Raw genomic sequence first — 19,049 nt, 5'->3', positions numbered from 1 at the left:
TTGTCTTTTTTTTTTTTAATATTTTATTTATTTGACAGCGAGAGACACAGAGAGATAGGGAACACAAGCAGGGGGAGTGGGGGAGGGAGAAGCAGGCTTCCCGCGGAGCAGGGAGCCCGATGCGGGGCTCGATCCCAGGACCCTGGGACCATGACCTGAGCCGAAGGCAGATGCTTAACGACTGAGCCATCCAGGTGCTCCATCTTATTTCTTGTCTTTTGATGATAGCTACTCTAACAGGTATGAGATGACACCTCATTGTGGTTTTGATTTGCATTTCTCTGATGATTAGGAATGCTGAGCACCTTTTCATGCACCTGCTGGCCATTCATATATCTTCTTTGAAAAAATGTTTATTCAAGTCCTTTGCCCATTTTTAATTAAATTATATATTAAATTATATATGTTAATTATTAAATATTTTGCTATAAGTGGTATGAGCTCTTTATATATTTTTGATATTAACCCCTTATCAGATATATGATTTGCAAATATTTTTTCTCATTCTGTTGGTGCCTTTTCATTTTGTTGATTGTTTCTTTTACTGTGCCTAAGCACTTAATATTGGACCTTCGACCTTGACTATCACACTCTCTGACCCCACCCTTCTTTTATTTCTCTGTATTGCCTTTAACATCATCTTATACCATATAATTTAATAACTTTCTTTTACTGTCTCCTACCCCTCCCCCTGCAATGTAAGCTCTATGAAGGCAGAGATTTTTTTTTTTTTAAATCAGTTTTGTTCATCGATGTTTCCCTAGTGACCAGAAAAATACCTGTCACACAGTAAGTCCTCAAATGCTTGCTAAATGAATGCATGAAGGCAAGAGTCAAAAGAAATCAATGCTGAATATAAAACTTCAAATCCGAGTGCAATTTTCCTATTGGGATAGTTCCTTCTTTTAATAGACTTGAATTTCCAAAGACGTGGATTTCCTTTTTCTCTCATCACTGTCAGATGGAGGAAATCACAGTTGATTCAGTATAGTTAAGATGGGTGTTATTTTAAAAGTCTGTACTTCTGGGCGCCTGGGTGGCTCAGTCGGTTAAGCAGCTGCCTGCGGCTCGGGTCATGATCCCGGGGTCCTGGGATCGAGCCCCACATCGGGCTCCCTGCTCAGTGGAGAGCCTGCTTCTCCTTCTACCTCTACCTGCAGCTCTGCCTACTTGTGCTCTCTCTCTATCTCTCTTTCAAATAAATAAATAAAATCTTAAAAAAAAAAATTCTGTACTTCTAATTTTACAGATTGGGATGGAGATCTGGGTTCTCACAGACTCCACCGCTAACACCTAACACTCCAGGACACACATGAAGCAGTCAGTTATACCGCTGAGCAGGCAGATGTTTAGGTGTAAGAACACAGGTGCCATCAATGGGCCATGCTGCTTCCTTCCAGCTCATCAGAAAAGTCCCAAGTAATCTCTGAAATCATATTGTTTCAGAAAAAGTAAAATACACAGCCCAAGGGACTAAGAAGGCTGAAATACAGTTTATCCTGTTTTGACTATTTCCTAAAATATACAAAACGCTTCTGTTAAAAAAGAAAAGAAAAATTTTTTTAAAGATTTTATTTATTTTGACAGAGACAGAGAGGGAGAGAGAGAGAGAGAGGGAGAGAGCACAAGCAGGGGGAGCAGGAGAGGGAGAAGCAGGCTCCCCACTGAGCAGGGAGTCTGATGCAGGACTCGATCCCAGGACCTTAGGATCATGACCTGAGCCGAAGGCAGAGGCTTAACCAACTGAGCCACCCAGGCGCCCAAAAAGAAAAATTGTTAACAGTTACATGGTGATGGTGAAGCAATGTGTTCAAGTGGGTGGCTAACAGAGGAGGGTTTGTTTGGACCCAGAGATTCATCTCATTTACCAACAGCATGCTGATGACCCCCATTTTTCTTGCTCTAATTTTTTTCTAAAATAGGTGGAATCGCTGTTTCAAAGTTATTTCCTCAACTGTTTTTGGTCGATAACGACACTCTCCAATGTCACGCTTGCACGAGAAGACCCACTTACCCCTCAGCACAACGGAGGCATTCATACAGAGAAGGCGGAACGTCTGCCCTCAATGGGATGCACCTATCGAGAGCAAAGCTTAACAGAGTAACAACTCAGTCTTTGCTCAAAGCTGATTTCTCATGTACATAAGCTGCTAGTCACACAGAATAACAATACAATAATATCCTGTATTTGTGTAGTTGTTTGCAGCTTATGAAGTTCTTTCACAGATGTCTGAGCTTAATAGCAATGTGTAAGATGGAGAGGGCATGCATTATCGTGGTTTTGCAGGTAAGAAACCCAGAGTTTACAGAGATTATTTCAACCCTAGTTTGGGAGTTAAGTGACAGAGCCATTAACCACTCAAGTCCACAGCTATTTCTACTTATTTTCATTTGTGACAGACAGTGCTGCTCAGGGCAAAATCTATGAACTGTCAAGATTCAGACTGAATTTGGATTCCAAAGAGAACACTCAGGTTTTTTTTTCCTGCTTTCAGTGATAGTAAAGTTCTTGGTATAGACCAATCTACCCACTAAAAGCAACTAGAAATTTTGGATGAAACACACCAAAAAAATCTATTTGAAGGCACTGGAGAGTTTCACGAGGCAGCTGGATGTTACGGGGCCAGGTTTCCAGAAAGAGGAGAGGCCCCCAGAGTAAGGCCAATGTTCTCTGATCCTCTTCCCCTCAAGCAGTGTGAAGCCAAGAGACTGGATAAGCCAAGCAGAAGTGAGGGCTTTGCAGGTAGGGAGGCAAGCCAAGGTTCTGCAGGTGGCATGGAGCTGGGGAGGCCAGAACTGTAGTTCAGGTCTTGCCAAGGAAAAGAGGCCCTAATAAACATCCCGGACTTCCAGGTGGAATCCCAAAGGGCTACTTCCTAGTAGCAAAAGAGAACTGGAAATTCACCAGCACTCTACAAAAGACTGAAATCCAGCTTTATGGCAGCTCAATTCCAGACCTGACCCAGGTGATCTGCCCTATTTTAACTGTCTGCCAGGGAGCAAAACTAAATCCTCTTTGGAGGATGAAAACACCAGCTAGGGCCTTTAAATATCTCTATATTTGTTCATACCCAACAAAACACAACAACTAAAATTAAGAATGCAGTAGATGGACTTAAAAGTAAAACAGATATAGCAGAGGAAAGAATCAGTGAACCAGAAGGAAGGCCAATAGAATTATATCTAGATTAAAGCACAGGGAATAAAAAAGAATAAATAAAAGGAAAAGAGCACAAGAGGGGCACAGGACATTTAGAAATATCTAACAAAGATGTAATTAAGGCCCAGAGGAAGTGGGGAGAGAAAATGGGGCACAAGCAAAACTTTACCAAAGACATGAAGCTACAGATTCAGGAAATCTACAAACACAAACAGGTTCAATACAAAGAAAACACTTAGGCACATTTCAGTGAAATTTCTGAAAACCAAAGACAAAGGAGAATGTCTTAAGGCAGCTAGAGGAAAAAGTCAAAATGCCTGGAAAAAAAACGCTACAGTAAGATGAACGGTTGATATTTTACCAGAAACAATGGAAGCCCAAAGACAACAGAACGACTACATAAATGTGCCCAAAGTACTGTCAACCTAGAATTCTAAATTCAGTGAAAATACTTTTCCCAAAACTAAAAGTGAAATAAAGGTGTTTTCAGACAAATAAAAGGATAGCATTCATTGCCAGAAAAGTGGTACGAACAGAAGTTCTCAGACAGATGAAAAATGGTCCAGGTGCAAAAGTGAAAATTATAGGAAATGAGGAAAAATGGAAACATAAATATATGAATAAATTGAAAGAATATTTACTGCATAAAACAACAGAAGATGTCCTGTGGAGTTTACACATAAAGAGAGAATTAAACCATATGACAACAAAGAGTGTCAAAGGGGAGAGGAAAGCTAATGGGATAAAGAGCTATAAGGTCTGTGCATTGTTTGGGAAATAATAAAATTATTCATTTATATTAGATTCCCATTAAGTAAAAAATGCAACAAGCTAATAGAGGGGGAAATACTTAAACCAAAAGAAGCAGAAAAGAGGAGGAAAAGGAACACAAAGCAGGTGGTGGGAATAGGACACTGACAGAGGGATGCTAGCGTTAAATCCAAATACATCAGAACTTGTACTAAATGTAAAAGGACTAAATACTGTAATTAAAAAGACAAGATTGTCACAGTGGATAAAAATCCAAAACCCAATTAGCTGCTACTCACAGGAGATATGCTTTAAATATAAGAACAAAAAGGTTGGAAATGAAAGCGTGGGAAAAGATAGACAACCTTTCCCATGGGAACGGAAACAGAGCACACTCTTCCATTACGTTCCCTGGAGAACCTGAGACTGGAAGGAGAGAAACAAAAACCTCGCTTCTTCTCAATTTCTCAGGATTCCATCAGCATGTGGCTGGCGGAGAGCTGATGTGTCTCAGGCGTTTGGCTCTAAGTCACCAACTCTTGCTGCTTTTTAGGTGCATTTAGGTCTCATGCCTGAAAACCAGGAGTGGGAAAGACACCTGTGAAGAACGATGGCAAGGCAGCCACACTGGAGACGGAACTCCGAGTGGGTGGTCAGGTGTCTGCCGCTCGGGTTCCTCCACTGACCGCCGTGCTCAGCCACAGGCAAGTGGCCCAGCTTCCGAGGCTCCCCATCCACCCCGCAGACAAGCCATCAATGGCATGGACTTCCCAGGGGCTCGGGGCTCTAGATACAGGTGGTGCCTTAGTGGGGGCTGGGGATATCTCAAGTGCCTGCCATGCCCTAAATGTGCTGCTCTTGACAACACAACAAAGGGGGAACCACCTCCGTCCAGCACGCGGTCAGCAACTCTGCCTCCTGGGTGAGGCTCCTGCAGTTTCTCGAGGCAGGCTCTCAATTCACGGGCTTCTGGAGACCGGCAGATGATGCCATCAGAAGAATAATCTCCCTACCTACTTGGCAGGAATGCTAGCAGATTAAATACAATCAATGCGCATGAAAGGCTGAGCACAGGCCATGACTGATAAAATGTCCAATAAAGATTCTGTTATTGTTATTATCGAACAGACTCTAAAGGCTCGCTGTTATGCTACAGCCAAACTCCCTCTGCCCCACTGGCCACAAATGCCCACAAGGCCACTTGAACGTAGAGCATACCTTGTGCGGTGCCTGCCTCCTCCACCGGGACCCTGCCTGGTGGGACGGAGGAAGTGCAGTTCGGTCTGCAAAGCGGGTGGCTGGGTATTCACGGGTCTGAGCCCTACCGAGCTGCAGAGGGAGCAGGTGCTCTGAACAGTCTGCCCCGAAGCAGGTGCCACGTCAGGAGGTTGGCTGCGCGTGTTCATAAGACACCACTTTTATAAGAAAAAATGTGCAACAAAAACAAAGCCTTGGGCCCCCTTAAGAGCCCCCCCTTTCATGCACCCACTCACGAGGAGCCAGATTCCCATCAGAGATGCACTTCTCTTGTTTCCCCGGGTCCTCTGCTCTCCTAAAAATCAAACTCTTGAGTCCAAAATGATTGCTTACGCCAGTGTCCCTCCAAGCAGCTGAGTTTACGTAGAAAACTTTTTCTTGGCTTCCACAGTAACAATGAGAAGTTTAGATTATATTTTTCCCCACAACCTTTAATCTTGATCGGCCACTCTTAAAACAACTGACATCAACGCTGACATTCCAGCCAGAATAAACAGCACAGCCCATTACTTACATGCCTGCTCTGTTGTTGAAATTTTCCAAAAAATAAAAGAAAGAAAGGGAGAATGGCCCCCTCACGAGTCCTGATCTCTGTGTTTGGGCAGCATTACGGCCAGACATTTAAAAACACTGGTTCAAAACACAGCTCTTCAGTGATGATTCTGAACAAAACCAAACCAAACCTTACAACTCTAATTTATAGACAGAGTAAAAACAGCGTTTTCTCAATTTCGAGCCTGCCAAATGAATCCATTAGGTGGGTAATTTGGATACACTTCTTTCTGAGAGAAGGATCCTTTGTGGGATGCAGTCAAGATAGCCCTGTTCTCAGGAGCAGTATTTTAGTTTTCAACTCAAAAAAGCTTCAAAACCCTTCATTTTTAATTTAGTGATCAAAGGAAAGGGTGGGGACACAGAGAGAAACTTTCTAATCATTTAACTTTTGCAACCTGAGCAAAACCTGTTCTTTTACCAAGCAGTTCTCATTTTAGCAACTTCAATACATAAATGAAAAGGAATGGTGTTTGGCTGACAGGGAAAAGAAGAAGGACAGAACCATATTCTACAAACTTCTTGGGTTGCACTTGATTTCCGGACTTGACTTTCCCATCAGACGCATTTCCGGGCAAACAAAACAACACACGCTCAAATGCAAACAAAAAACAAACAACACAAACCCTTCTGAGTTGGATGCTGGAGAGGCTTTCTCATACCCCTACTCTAAGAAGGCAACACTTCTCATCACCCATAGGAAATAGTAAGCGGTCTACCATGTTGGCCCATACTCCAAGTGTTAGCCTTGGCTTCACATTTGCAGCTGAAAATTTCAATGGTGGAGTCATCCAGAGCTTGGTCTTTGGGCCTCTCCTTATTTCTATGTTCTCTGCCTTGGATATGACATCCATCGCATGATTTTAAGTACCATCTGCATACAGACCATTCCCAAATTCACACTGCCACCAAGACCTTTCTCCTGAACACCAGACACACATCCAATCACACACAACGCATCTGGAACTTAACATGTCCAAATGTTAACTCTGGATGTGTCCCCCACACCTGCTCCACTCAGCCTCCCCCATCTCACTTAAAGGCAACCTGTCTCTTCCCTTGTTCTAGCCATAAACCTTGGAGCTCTACCCCTCATCAAATCCATTAGCGCGTCCTGTTGGCTCCCCCTTCAGTACGTATGTATGTGGATCTGTCTAATGCTGCTTTGCATGATCTTTTGCCAGGCCCGTAACAACAGCTTCCCAGAGGTGGGATGGGGTAGAAACAAATAGTCTGAAAAAGGACTTTCGAAATTCCATCGGTTTTTAATTTGCTTTTCGTCGTGATAGCTTATTTGAGATTTCAAATAAGATTAAATGAGGTAGAGAAGCAATTTTTTTTGGAGTGGAGAAACTGTACTTTCAAGAATAGCATGGGCTTCCACTTTCTAATTTCTAAGGGTTTCCTGTATGTCAGATCTAGGATTTCACTCCCACAAGCTTTTCTAGGCTTCCTGCTTCTATGTGTGGATTTTTTTTTGGCACAGTATTTTTTTATACACTTAAAAAGGTAAATAAAACATAGCCCAAATGTGTGGAGTTTTTGTTTTGTTTTGTTTTTGCTTTTGCAAGGCTCTGAATCCCTGATTCCTTGTATCTATCCCAAATGACAAACAATAAGGAGTAGAGTGTAACTGCAGTGCCTTCCAGTCCTGAAGAACATAAACATGGTAGAGTTATTTGGGGTTCATCTTGGGGCTCATCTGATCTCCACTGCTTAACAATCTCCCTTTCACTCACTCTCCTTTATTTTTTTTATGACTGTTAACATCACTAATGACTCAGTGGGCACTCACCATATGTCAAGCTCTGTGCTAAGCAATACACTCACTCAACAAATATGTACCGAGTTTATGGAGTGCAGTGAGTTGTTCAATAACAGCCCTGGACATGCTATCTCACTATTCTTATGCGTAAAGACAGACGAACGTGTAAATAAGTCAAATGCATGGTGTGTAGGTGGTGATATGAATTATGGAGAAATCAAGTGGGGGATTAGGAATGCTGGCATGGGGGCCAGGAGGCTGCATTCCTAGGGGAGGCAGTCAAGGTCAAGGGCCGCCTCACTGATGTGGCTCTTGCGCAAAATCTCGCAGGAGGAGGAACCAGCCCTTGTGAACATTCTGCTTAATCCTCACAGTAACCAGAGGTGATCGTGTGACATCATCTTATAAATGATAAAGGCCACAGAATTAAGAACTGGAGAGTCTGGGATTGTGACCAAGATCTGCGTGACTCCAAAAACCTTGTCCTTAATTAACCACGTGCATTGCTTTCAGATTTATTCCAAGTGAAGACTGAATCCAAACATTTCCATAATCCTAGACCAAGGGGGATACTGCAGAGACAAACAAAAAAGTGACATCTGTGTGGAAGGTCAAATGCCTTAATCGCTCTTTATTAGAGAAACGGTGGGGTGGGGGGTGGGGGGATTCACAGAGGTAACTTGATCTCCTTAACCTGACATTTAATCCGAGCAGTTCTCCTCGAGCTCACACTTTGAGGACAGCACACTGGCTCGGTTCCAGGCATCTGACGGACTTGGGCAGACTTTAATTTAGCCGAAGTCAAACAAACATGGAAGGCGTCCCAGCTGTTCCTTTAACACATGCAAATGAACATGACACAGTAGCTGGAACTCAAATTAGCCCCACCTATAACACATCCCACCATGAGATGAATAGTCAAACAACTGTTTGGACAAACTCCTATCTCAAAAACTGAAAAGAAGCCATGTCTGTCTATGTATAGTTTGGGGGACTTTCAAGGGGCTGGTAATGTTGGCAGAACCACAGCCCACACACTGATGGGCCGTCACCAAAGACAAACTTTCTCGCAGCTCGAAGGAAAAGTCTGTGGCGGAAGAGCCACAGCAGAAAACCACTCATACCCAAACGGTGCAGTGACGTGAGCACCATCTCACGGAGACAGGATTCCAAACAGTCGATTCCAGCCACCAGGTAGGGTTTCGGAGCTAGATTCTGCTAGAACTTTAACCACTCTCTCGGGTTTAGGCCAAGCCCCTCTGAAAAGCCACACTGCCCCTTTCTGGCCTTAAGTCGGCTGCTCCTAATCACTGGGCAAGTTTTAACACAGCAGGAGCCTCAGTTTCCTCTCCGTGCAACGAGGACAACCTTTGTGTCCAGCGCCATGAGTCCGGAGGATGGTGTGACGGCACCCCAAAGAGCGTTTGGCACATTTAGCCTGGGGATGGATGGTGGTGGGGACGCAGGCACCCGGGACCTCTCCCCAGATAGGCAGGCATGTCCACACCTTGGGACGGTACACACAGCTTCGGGACTTTCAGGGTCCCAAAGCCTCCATGTGGCCTCCCCGGGGTCCTTGGATCCCAGGTCAGCAAACCCTATTTTAGAGAGGGTGTTAAACAGTTAACCATGCTGACTTTAACCAGGAGCGCAGCATCAGGACTGCCCTTGAAGAAGAATGAATGGATCACAGGAGATATTAAGCAATCTCCTGGACTGGATTTAGAAAAATGGCAGGATTTTAATATCACATACATTTACATATCGATCATATGTTTCGAATACTAAATATATCACACACACACTGCATGCTTACTTCCCCAGCCCAAAGACTTGTAAATCTACATCCTTATGCGCTGCTGTGGGTGAACAGAGCTATCTAGAACGCAAAGAGACCTGTTAAGGGAGTGAGCACTGGCCGTTAACCGGTACCTACACAGTTAAGTCAAGTTCCCCTGAAAGGAGGAGAGAAGAAAAATACTTTCCACATATGCTACTACCTTACAAAATAAGGGCAAACTTTAAGATGTGTTTGTGTGCAATTTCGTTGACTTTCGTCGCTCATCAGCTTACCCTCCTGTCAATCCCTGGACGCACGCCCAGAGCAATCGGATCCCTGGCTGGCTCCTGGGAAGCCCAGTGCAGCCTGTCACAGCCGTGTCCCTGACCCTCTTTCTGGAGGCCTCCAGCTCAGGACCCACCCCTCCTTGGGGCCTTTCCTGGCCTTCCCACCTCCTGGGGGCCCCGAATGCATTGATTTGGAACAGACTGTCCAAGCCTCAGGGTACTGCACCCCTTTGCTTCCTGGTGCACCTGTCATCCCCCACCCGCCAGGACAGGCCAAGACTTTTCCTACTGGAATCCCAGGTCCCGAACACAGCGTCTGAGTCGCAGTAGATGTGCATCCACGATGTGCCAGCCCTGACAGAGGACCGACTCCCTAAGTTACTCAGTGAGCAGGAACGCCCACCCAGCACCCAGGAAAGCAGCTGGCCTCCAAATGCAGCTGCTTGTTTTTTTAACAATCCGAAACAAGACGAGTCCCGAGAGAAGCCCGTGGGAACAGCCTCTCAATCAGAGGTTCTTACCAGCAAGGCTTAGAGGTAAGAGTAGGGCGAGGGATATCACTCCCCTCGTAAGTGGTGGCGAGCACACGTCCGTATGGCTAGAGACCTCACTGGCCGAGCCTGGTAAACCCCAGGGTGCCCTCCACCCTTAGGTCCCAGAGCCCTGAAGAATCAATAGAGGGACGCAGACAAGAGCTCCTACTGTGGTCAGAGGTCACCCTGTGCCTCCTGTCTCAATTTCACACCTACCCTGCTAGGCCGTCTCTTTCCCCTTTCTACTCCCTACAGCATTTCCGACTTACACTGTCCTAATAAGCAAGCATTCCCATTTTCTTCCTTCCAACGAGGTCGTGAAAAACAGGAACCGATGCTTGTGCGTGTGGATGGATTTTAGAAATGACAAGTGATGAGTGAACATGAGGCCAGTAACACAACTTTCTCCTGCTGACTCCCACGCTCTGGCCAGCAACCCGCAGCCTCCAGATCCTGCCTCGGGGCATCCGCAACGCTGGAATCCCATCCCAAATGGGCCTGTCGCTTCCCGTGGGTGAGGTCCCATTGCCGTGTGCCTCAGAACTTTTCCTAGCTTTGCCACCCCGTAAAAGACACAACACACGGTCAGCTGCCCGGAGGAACAGAAAAATGTTAGTGGCACAGTAAAAGCTACTTACTGGGCTGTGGGGAAGCAAGTGAAGCCCCGGGCCCACACCCGGCTCCGTACTTACTGGTCGTGTCTGGTGTCAGGAATGGCTCTGTCCATCCGCAGCTTATCACTTTCCACCTGGTTGAATTTGTTGCGGGCGTAGGGGTCCTGCCCGGAGCGGACCATCGTCCCTCCGACGTAAGCTTCCTGGTTAAAGTCCCGCCACCGCACTTTTCCTGCAAGAAGCAGAGCAGAGGGTGTGGGACCGGGAAATGAGCCCAGCATGGCCAGCACACACCACAGGAACTGTGCTACCTTAGGGATAAGTGCCCAGGCTTTCCTCTCCCAGCAACTGTCATCGACAAACTAGCCGGGAACAGCCCGAGCAAGCACCATCATGTCCATATGTTGGACAGTTTGCAACAGGGAAGTTAAAGACTTGGACCTCAGGTGTTGTCTAGTGAATAACAGTCTCTGCCCACCGAAGTACACGTAAGCACAGTAAGAGGGGAGATTTTCATCTGCTTGTCCCACCTGCCCAGGGATTACAGTGATGTCCCAAAGCACCTCAGATATGGTGAAAAAGATAATGTCCAAATTCAACATAAGGCATCCCATCGTGTTACGTCAGGTAACTCAAAAATAAATGTCTTTTTAAAAATATTTATTTATTTTGAGAGAGAGAGAGAGAGTGCATGCACACGAGTGGGAGGGGCAGAGGGAGAGGGAGACTCTCTAGCCAGACTCCGTGCTCAGTGTGCAGCCCAGTGCGGGGCCCAAACTCACGGCCCTGAGATCAGGACCTGGGCCGAAACCAAGAGTCGGATGCTTTCACCGACAGGACCACCCAGGTGCCCCACAGAAATAAATGTTTCAACAAGGAATAATACCCCCAAGAACACCCCTCGGTGAGACTCCCTCAGGGATTCTTCTTGGAGCGGCTGCCATGTGTGTCCCCACGAGGGGGTGAGCGAAGATATTCCTCCCACACACACCTCCTAGCACACGCGTCCAGAGGGAACGGAGGCACGCTGGCCGGTCCACGCGTGCGGCGCCCTGACTCATGATCAGATATGCAGCCGCCGCTCTAGAAGGCCAAGCACGGGGTTCTCCAGGAACATGGCAGTGGAGTGGGGAGCACTTACTAGGATCTGGTGCGGGAGCCGTGCTGGCAGTAGCCGGGGATCTAGAAGAAAGAGAGCACTGCGGCGTGGGGCGAGCCTGGACAAGCCTGGGCATAATGAGGGCAGAACCTGGGGAAGCATGCGAAGGCATCAGCTCGCAGAGGGAAAGAGGCGGAAGGCAAAGAGAAAATTCAGGACTTGAGGGCCACCCCGGCTTTAGACGGCTGCTTGCCACTTGCTACATTCATGATCGTGGTCAAGTTTTTTATCCTTTGAAACAGTTTCCTAAAGATAAATAAATTTAAAACAATGAAAAAAGGCTCTTCATGCGGATTTAATGGCCTATTATGTGCCAGTTTGGTAGGTGTAGCAAATTCAAGCCAAACTCAAAAAGAAAACCATGGTAACAGCCTTGCCCCATGAAGCTCATGAAGTTCCAGGTGGTCACAGTGCTGTGAAGAAAAGGCACGAAGGGGCAGACCGTTCGGGGGTTGCTGTTTCATATGGGGTGTCTGATGGGGCTCTCTAGAGGGTGACCTGGAGCAAACACCCAGACGAAGGGAGCGAGTGGGCCACATAGCCCTCCGGGAAGAACACAGGAAAATACTCAGGGAACCGCAGTGCAAAGGCCCTGGGGTGGCAGTGAGCTCGCATGTCCAGGACCAGCCAGGAAGCCAGTTTAACAAAGACTGAGGTGCTGGTCAGAGGGGTGAAAGCAGGCCTGTTGACAGCTACCCAGAACAGAGCAATGTGTGCGGGCCATAGCTCTTCTGCCTCACGTCAAACGTTGGTTGGGTTGGTTAAGTAAAGATCAACAATACCTACATACATGCTTTTCCAACATGGATCTCTCCACATACAATCAAAAGAATGTCTGGTTCCTTTCTCTATTTCAGAGATGAGGAAACTGAGATTCACTTATAGGAGATCTGTTCAAGGCCATACAGTAAATTTTCCATCTAAAAGCTCATCTGCTTCTTGTTGCAAATGTCCTGCGAGGTCAAAACCCCCCATCTCATCGCAGCTGGTTGCCATGGAAATGATGCTTGGGGTCACAAAGGTCCAGTCTCTCAAATGGAAAAGCAGTTTCAAAACTCACGAGCTCTCTGGCTATGACTATGCCGTCCCCCGATAAATGTCCGGTCATGGGAGCCAGCCAGAGGGTTAACATTTTCTGCCACCTAAAATAAAATGTTTCCAAAATATTTTTTTTGGAAACATGTTTTTCATGCTAAGGCAACTCTAGAAATACTTAATCGATCCTCCTCTCTCCCCACCTTTCTGCCTTCCCCCTCACAGACTCTTGAGGAAAGAGGAGGAAAAACCACCCACCTGTGCTCAGACTAACACAAATCAGAGCCTCAGCTAAAATCTATACGTGCAACACTTCCTATGGAATCTAAATGAGCTGGTTCCCACTAATGCTTAATGGCCTGAATATTCTTTACTGCAACTAGGAGCTTGTAATGATGGAACCGGGAACTGTGGAGCCCCATCCACAGCCATGTGGATGTTCCATCACTAATTCTGCTTATGCTCTACGTGAGCCTCACTGGGAGCACTGGGGACAGGAAGAAGGAGGTCCGCTCACTCTCGGTCGGTGTGGGACTATGTGTGGAAAGAGCAGTGGTTAAAGGCCAAGGCCTCTGCTGAGCTCCTGGGGCTTCGACCCCACCTGTGCATCTTGTGCTATCAGACCCCCGCCCCCTTTCTGGAGAAGACCTGAGCACAGCAGAGGGTTTTATGGGATGCCTGATGTCAGTCGACTGTGGGGACTTGGCCCCAAGCCACTGGTTTATACTAGGTGTGGATTATATGCTAGGCATCGCAGTGGCTCCTGAATGAACAAAACCAGACCTGTCCTGTGGAGGTCATGTTCTAGAAGATGGAGGGAGACAATCAATAAAATGACCATCCTAATCAATGTATCATTAAAAACTGAGCCAGGTGTCCTGATGGCAAGAATTGTAGTTCTATGGAGGCATCTAACAGAGGAAACTGATGCAGACAGGGGGAGCAGGGAAGGCTTCCCCGGGGCAGGCCCACCTGGGCTGAGATCTGAACAATGAGTAGGAGTGACAGAGGAGAAGCCTTCCTCCAGAGACGGTAGGAACCCACTCAGAGGCGGCCCACCGTGACTGCTGCCGACTCGGGAACATCTTCACCAGGACTCCTGGCGGCTCTGCCTTGACTTGTGACAATTAAATTTCCCACGGCATAAGACCATTTCCTGGAGACAGATTGTAACTGGTTTCCCTTTCATAAAAGTTTAGCAGTATGTTGGAACCCAGCAGGGATGTTCGAACATGTTTGACTAAAGGACGCACATTTTTCTCTCCTGTCCCAGATGTCATGACGTGCATGTACGCACACAAATGCAATGAAAATCTAGTCTGTTCTGTTTTTCTTACGTGGGTGTGACAGATCCTCTAATAAAGGGTCACAACCCGTAATTTGAAAAACACAGAGCTAAAGAACCATTATAGAAAGGTGTTATTTCTGTATTATATAGAATTCCTCAGGTTGGAGCCACCCGAAGAGGCAGAGGCAGGAAAGAGAGCAGGGTTCCCAGAGGGGACGTATGCCCCAGTCCGATTCCGGGCAGCAAGGGAAGACCCCAGAACAGGAGGGGCATAAGTTACAGGTTGGAGAGAAATAGTCCAAACAGTAGATATAATGTCTGAATATCCTGACTTTTAAAAAATGCCATTCATATATCATCTTGCACTTCTATTGCCTCTTTAAAATTTGTAGAAAAGAGCCTTGCAAATTAAGAGCTTTAGAAAACAAACACACAGAAATACATGCAAATCTAGTGACCGTGCACTTGGCTAGGCAGAAGCAGTGGACAGGAAATACCCCAGAGATAGAAAATGTTAGAGGAGAAGCCAGAAACCAGCTTCATCCCCAAAGACGATGGGAAAACAGCCTGCAGTTAAAGAACACGACAGCAGAAAGCAGATATTACCCTAAGAAGGCCGGTGAAAACAGCTCTTTTATTAAATGAGGTTATGAAAATATTGATGAAGAAACTGATTTCCAGAAGATGGACTTCTCTGGGAAGGAGGGACTATGTGGCCTTGGGAGTGTTGAAACCTATGATTTTGTAAACCTGAGACTCTTCCTGATGGTCACTGTGCGGGTAGGACGAGGCACCTGTCTGTGCCTGATGCGTCTGGGGGAGGATCCCCACCCTGTGTGAACACATACAGCCAGCCCAAGCCCACCTTGCCTTTCAAGGTCAAGCTTGCCCTTCAAGGTCAAGCTCCTCGGAGAAGCAGGCAGCTTCCAATGCTGCCCCACCTGCCTCCCATCACCCCGGGCACATGCCTGCCCCTCCCAGCTGGACTGGGAAGGAGCTCCTCACCCCAGAGCCAAATCTCCTGTTTTGTTGCTATTTCTCACCCACGGACCCCAGCACCCCATGCGCACTGCACGCACACACTTGTTGACCCATCTACTACGGATGGTCTCCACCTGGGTCTAAGGCACCCAAGGCTGATCCTGAAAAAGCAACCCAAATCCTGCACACTGGCCTGAAGAACACAACTTCAGACTGGCTCTAAGGAGTGGCATCCTCGGGCAGCTGACACCCATGTCTGAGAAGCACTCTCCACCCGGGCCGGACGGCGGCTCCTTCCCTTCGTCTGCTGACACTGCTGCCCCGGTGAGCCCGCTGGGTGGATCGCCGCTCACCGCGCAGAGAAACTGAGGACGCGGCGTCAACGGTGGTCCCGCACCAATGCTGGGTTCATGGATGGGGCCTGGAGGTCCACAGCTGGCGTTCACGGAACCTGAGCAGAGGAGCAGCCTGGAGGGGCAAGGCCCCGGGCCCGAGACCCTGGCGTGAGCTCAGTCCCCCCACCCCTCCTGACCCTCAGGACTGTACACAAGCAGAACGACATTCCACCTCTGAAGTTGTGATGAAACATAAATGAAGCCACGACAGCAATAATAGTTCCTAAGCCACTGACTACCGTCCAACATTAACTGACTTCGCAGGCAGAACTGGCCAAACACGAACACAATTACCCCCACTTTGCTGATGTAACCCCTACCTCGGCTCCTCACTGGGGAGGGTCGCTGGGAGCCGCCGGGCCCGCCAGGCCCCTCCACGGCTTCCCTTGGGTGTCCCACCTCTGCAGCCGACCCTGGGGAATGAGTGGGAAGCACTGGATGGGGGAGCCTCATCTGCCTTCCAAGGTTCCTGTGAGCACCTGTCCAGGTGAGCATGACACCTGCCCAGGTGAGCAGAGGCCAGAACACGCAGGAGAAGGCAGTTCACCCTTCCCTGCGGCCCACCTTCTGCCTCTGACCTCTGGTGCCCGCGAAAAGAGAGAAGGGGGGCCACCGGTAAGTTAACCTGTGTCCGCACCTCTATTCCTCCATCCCCACCTGCGGTGCCCAGGGAACACTTGGAAAAAATAATCAACATAATGTCGGTCTCTGCTTGCTTCAGGGAGGGGGACAATGTGATGCCATCACATTTCAAAGGTGGGGCAGGGGAGAGGGGAGGGAAGGCTGGCTCGGAAGCGTGGGTGTTACTGCCCGGAAGAGAATGGTCAGGATGGAGCCCAGGCTGGAACACGGGAGTCTGAGTGGCCTATTTTCAGATAATATTAGCTTTACTGTCAGTTATACCATGATCAGCGAGGCCCCTCAGTTTTTCACTTAAATTATTTTCGAATTTCTTAGATGACAGATACCCCAGGACTGTGGGCAGGAAGCACAGCGCCCAGCAGCCTACCCTGCATGCCAGGGGGTGCCTCCCTTCACCTTTCTGTCCTGCCCCCACCCCACCCTGAGGGCCGGCAGGGGCCAGCCACAGACACAGACGCCCTCCTTCTGCTCAGAAGGCGATGCAGAGGGAGGGACTGGGCTGCCTGGGAAGGCCATGTGTGTGCGGGACAGGGTGGGAATGGGTTTCTGGTCCCATTTCTACCTTCCCATTTCCTGGTGAGGCCCGGAACCCACCCTGTCACATCTGACAGTTGGAAGACTCTCTTTTAAGGGCCAGCTCAGCATCTTGTTCCTGTTCACATATGCAGTCCCGGGGAACTGCTCACTGCATAAGACAGCCATTCTATTTTGGGCAAACTTACTGTAAGGAAGTTCTCAATTTTGGAGAAAACATTCACTGCCTTCTGTTTTCCCCAGGTTGTGTGGAACGGGCCAGTACGGAGAAAATGCCAACCCTGAGCAAGCACACAAGAAGGAATGCAGCCTCTGCCCTTGAGCTACACACACGTACCTTGTGGGAAAGGAGTGCCAACGAGCCATGTGGCCAAGATGAGATGAGTCTGTAACCCAAGGGCAGAAAAAGCCCCGCAGAAGGGGCATTTGGGCTGTGTTTTGAGGCATGAGTAGGAGCCTGCCAGGTCCTGGGAGGGCTGTACTGGAAGATGCAACAGGATGAAGGGGAGGGGGTGTGAAGACAGGAGATGACAGGAGAGGAGAAGGCCAGTCTGTGCCCAGCCCTGAGTCTCAGCCCTGGCTCAAGCGCTCAAACTGTATTCTCCACATTCCGGGGAGCACAGAATCTTTGAGCAGGTGAGTGCTGACCAAATTTGCACTCCCGGAAGTGATTCTGGCTGTGGGAAGGATGGATGCTCAGAGGGGGGTAAATGATCCCCCAAACACCTGCCCCCTCAACTCCCTGCTCAGGAAGACCCTGCCTGCACCCGAGGATGAGTCCCAGGTCCCCAGAAGCACATCTTTTCTTCTCTAAGCCCAGTGCCCGTGGGCCCTGAACCTGTGAGGCGGTCTCTGCTCTCCTCCAGTGTGCACGGCCTTGCTGTCCGCCCCCAGCCTGTCCTGATCCTCAATGAGGAGCCACAGCAGAACCCAGGCCCCCAGTGTGGCACCTCTTGTTTATGGCTGAGATCCCATTCCCATTCTTGTCAGCCTCATCTCTGTACCCTCTACAGTCTACCTGTGAACACTTACTAAACCGTGCCTCCCACCCATCTGCGCAGAGCCCGTGCTGTGTGTACGTACAAATGAGGTGTCATAACACTGCAAGGCGGGGCTGCTTCTCAACGTGGCCACCTCCTCCAAGAGGCCCTCCCGGTGTCCCCAGCTATGGCCTCTCGCTACAGCATTCCTCTTCCCTCTTCCTCAATCACAGCTCCATTCCAACCACAGCTTTGCCACAAACCTCCTCCCCTCTAATAACTGAACTCAAAATTCTGCCGAGGAAGGAGCTAAGTCCACCCTTGAAAATGGAGACGACCGTGTGTGCCCTGCCCTTCCCCAGGAACTGCAGAGCGGGATCTGCAGACGCCCATGGGTCCTCGCGGTGCCTGTCTCTGTGTTGGTCCGCCCTTGGGGACGCGTTCATTAAAGCGGTCTGACAGGAGCGCTCAGCACCTCTTCACCCAGCTCCGCCTGCAGGATCCCTCCTCACCATGTCAGGTGCACCCTTTTCGGTGTGGACATCAGGGTCTAGAAAGAGGCGACGGAAACCAAATACAAAGGGATGAGCTCCGCATTCTCCCATTGGCGCCCTAGCTCTGAGCACAGGGGCAGGGCTGGCCTCCCTCTGCGGCCGCCCCCCAGCCCCCTGCGCAGGCCCGGGCACACCTCGGGTGTGCCTTGCACACTCACTCACATCGCCTGCCTGCAGCTCTGCTGCCTGGTCTGTTGGCTTGTTTGCTTGTTTGTTTGCTCTTTTTGCTTCCAGGCAGGGGCCCAGCCATGAACCTGCCACAGAGTGCATGTTTAATAATGCAAAGAAGTATCCCACAAAAGGAGCCTTCTGCAACCGGGGCATTGCACACAGCCTCAGCTCGTTCTGTGGCCGCTCCCACAGATCCACGGGGGTGCTGGAACTCTGGCCCTCCTCTCCTGCCCGATCTGGTCTCTGCGGGGAGCGGAGGCCAGTCCAGGGAGGGGCCGGCTACCGGCCAGAGGGAGCGAGAGTACTCCCCGCCCAGCACCCTCGGATCAACACCCCGAGGCCTCCCAGTGGGGGCCAATCCCGTTCTAGCCTTCCAACCACAAGAAACAAGATCCAGAGATGGGGGAGGGTGAGGCCCAGGGCAACCACCTTGGGGGAGAAGAGCCCGGACCTGAAGGGACGGACCAGACCGCCCACCTGGGCCCCACGAGTCTCCGCTCGCGGCCCCCACGGGGAAGGCGTCCCAAGGTTGGTAGTGACAAGACAACTTCCTGCCACTCGCCCCTGCTGGTCCACGCCGCAGACGTGCCCCTGCCCACCCTGCAGCCATTA

At 49.0% G+C, this 19,049-nt stretch overlaps 1 protein-coding gene across 1 annotated transcript in view; it reads right to left on the bottom strand.

Moving 5' to 3' along the window:
* GALNT2 (polypeptide N-acetylgalactosaminyltransferase 2) overlaps positions 1-19,049 on the bottom strand; it is a 183,429-nt gene that overhangs the window by 55,901 nt on the left and 108,479 nt on the right. The window contains exon 3 of the mRNA XM_032430382.1: positions 10,777-10,930. Within this exon, the coding sequence (XP_032286273.1) occupies positions 10,777-10,930 (154 nt within the window). The remainder of the gene's footprint in view (positions 1-10,776; positions 10,931-19,049) is intronic.

The sequence above is a fragment of the Phoca vitulina genome, unplaced genomic scaffold, assembly GCF_004348235.1.
Source record: "Phoca vitulina isolate PV1807 unplaced genomic scaffold, GSC_HSeal_1.0 scaffold43, whole genome shotgun sequence".
Lineage (NCBI taxonomy): Eukaryota > Metazoa > Chordata > Mammalia > Carnivora > Phocidae > Phoca > Phoca vitulina.
Note: the sequence above shows the minus strand (reverse complement) of the source record. Positions and strands in the feature narration are given on the sequence as shown.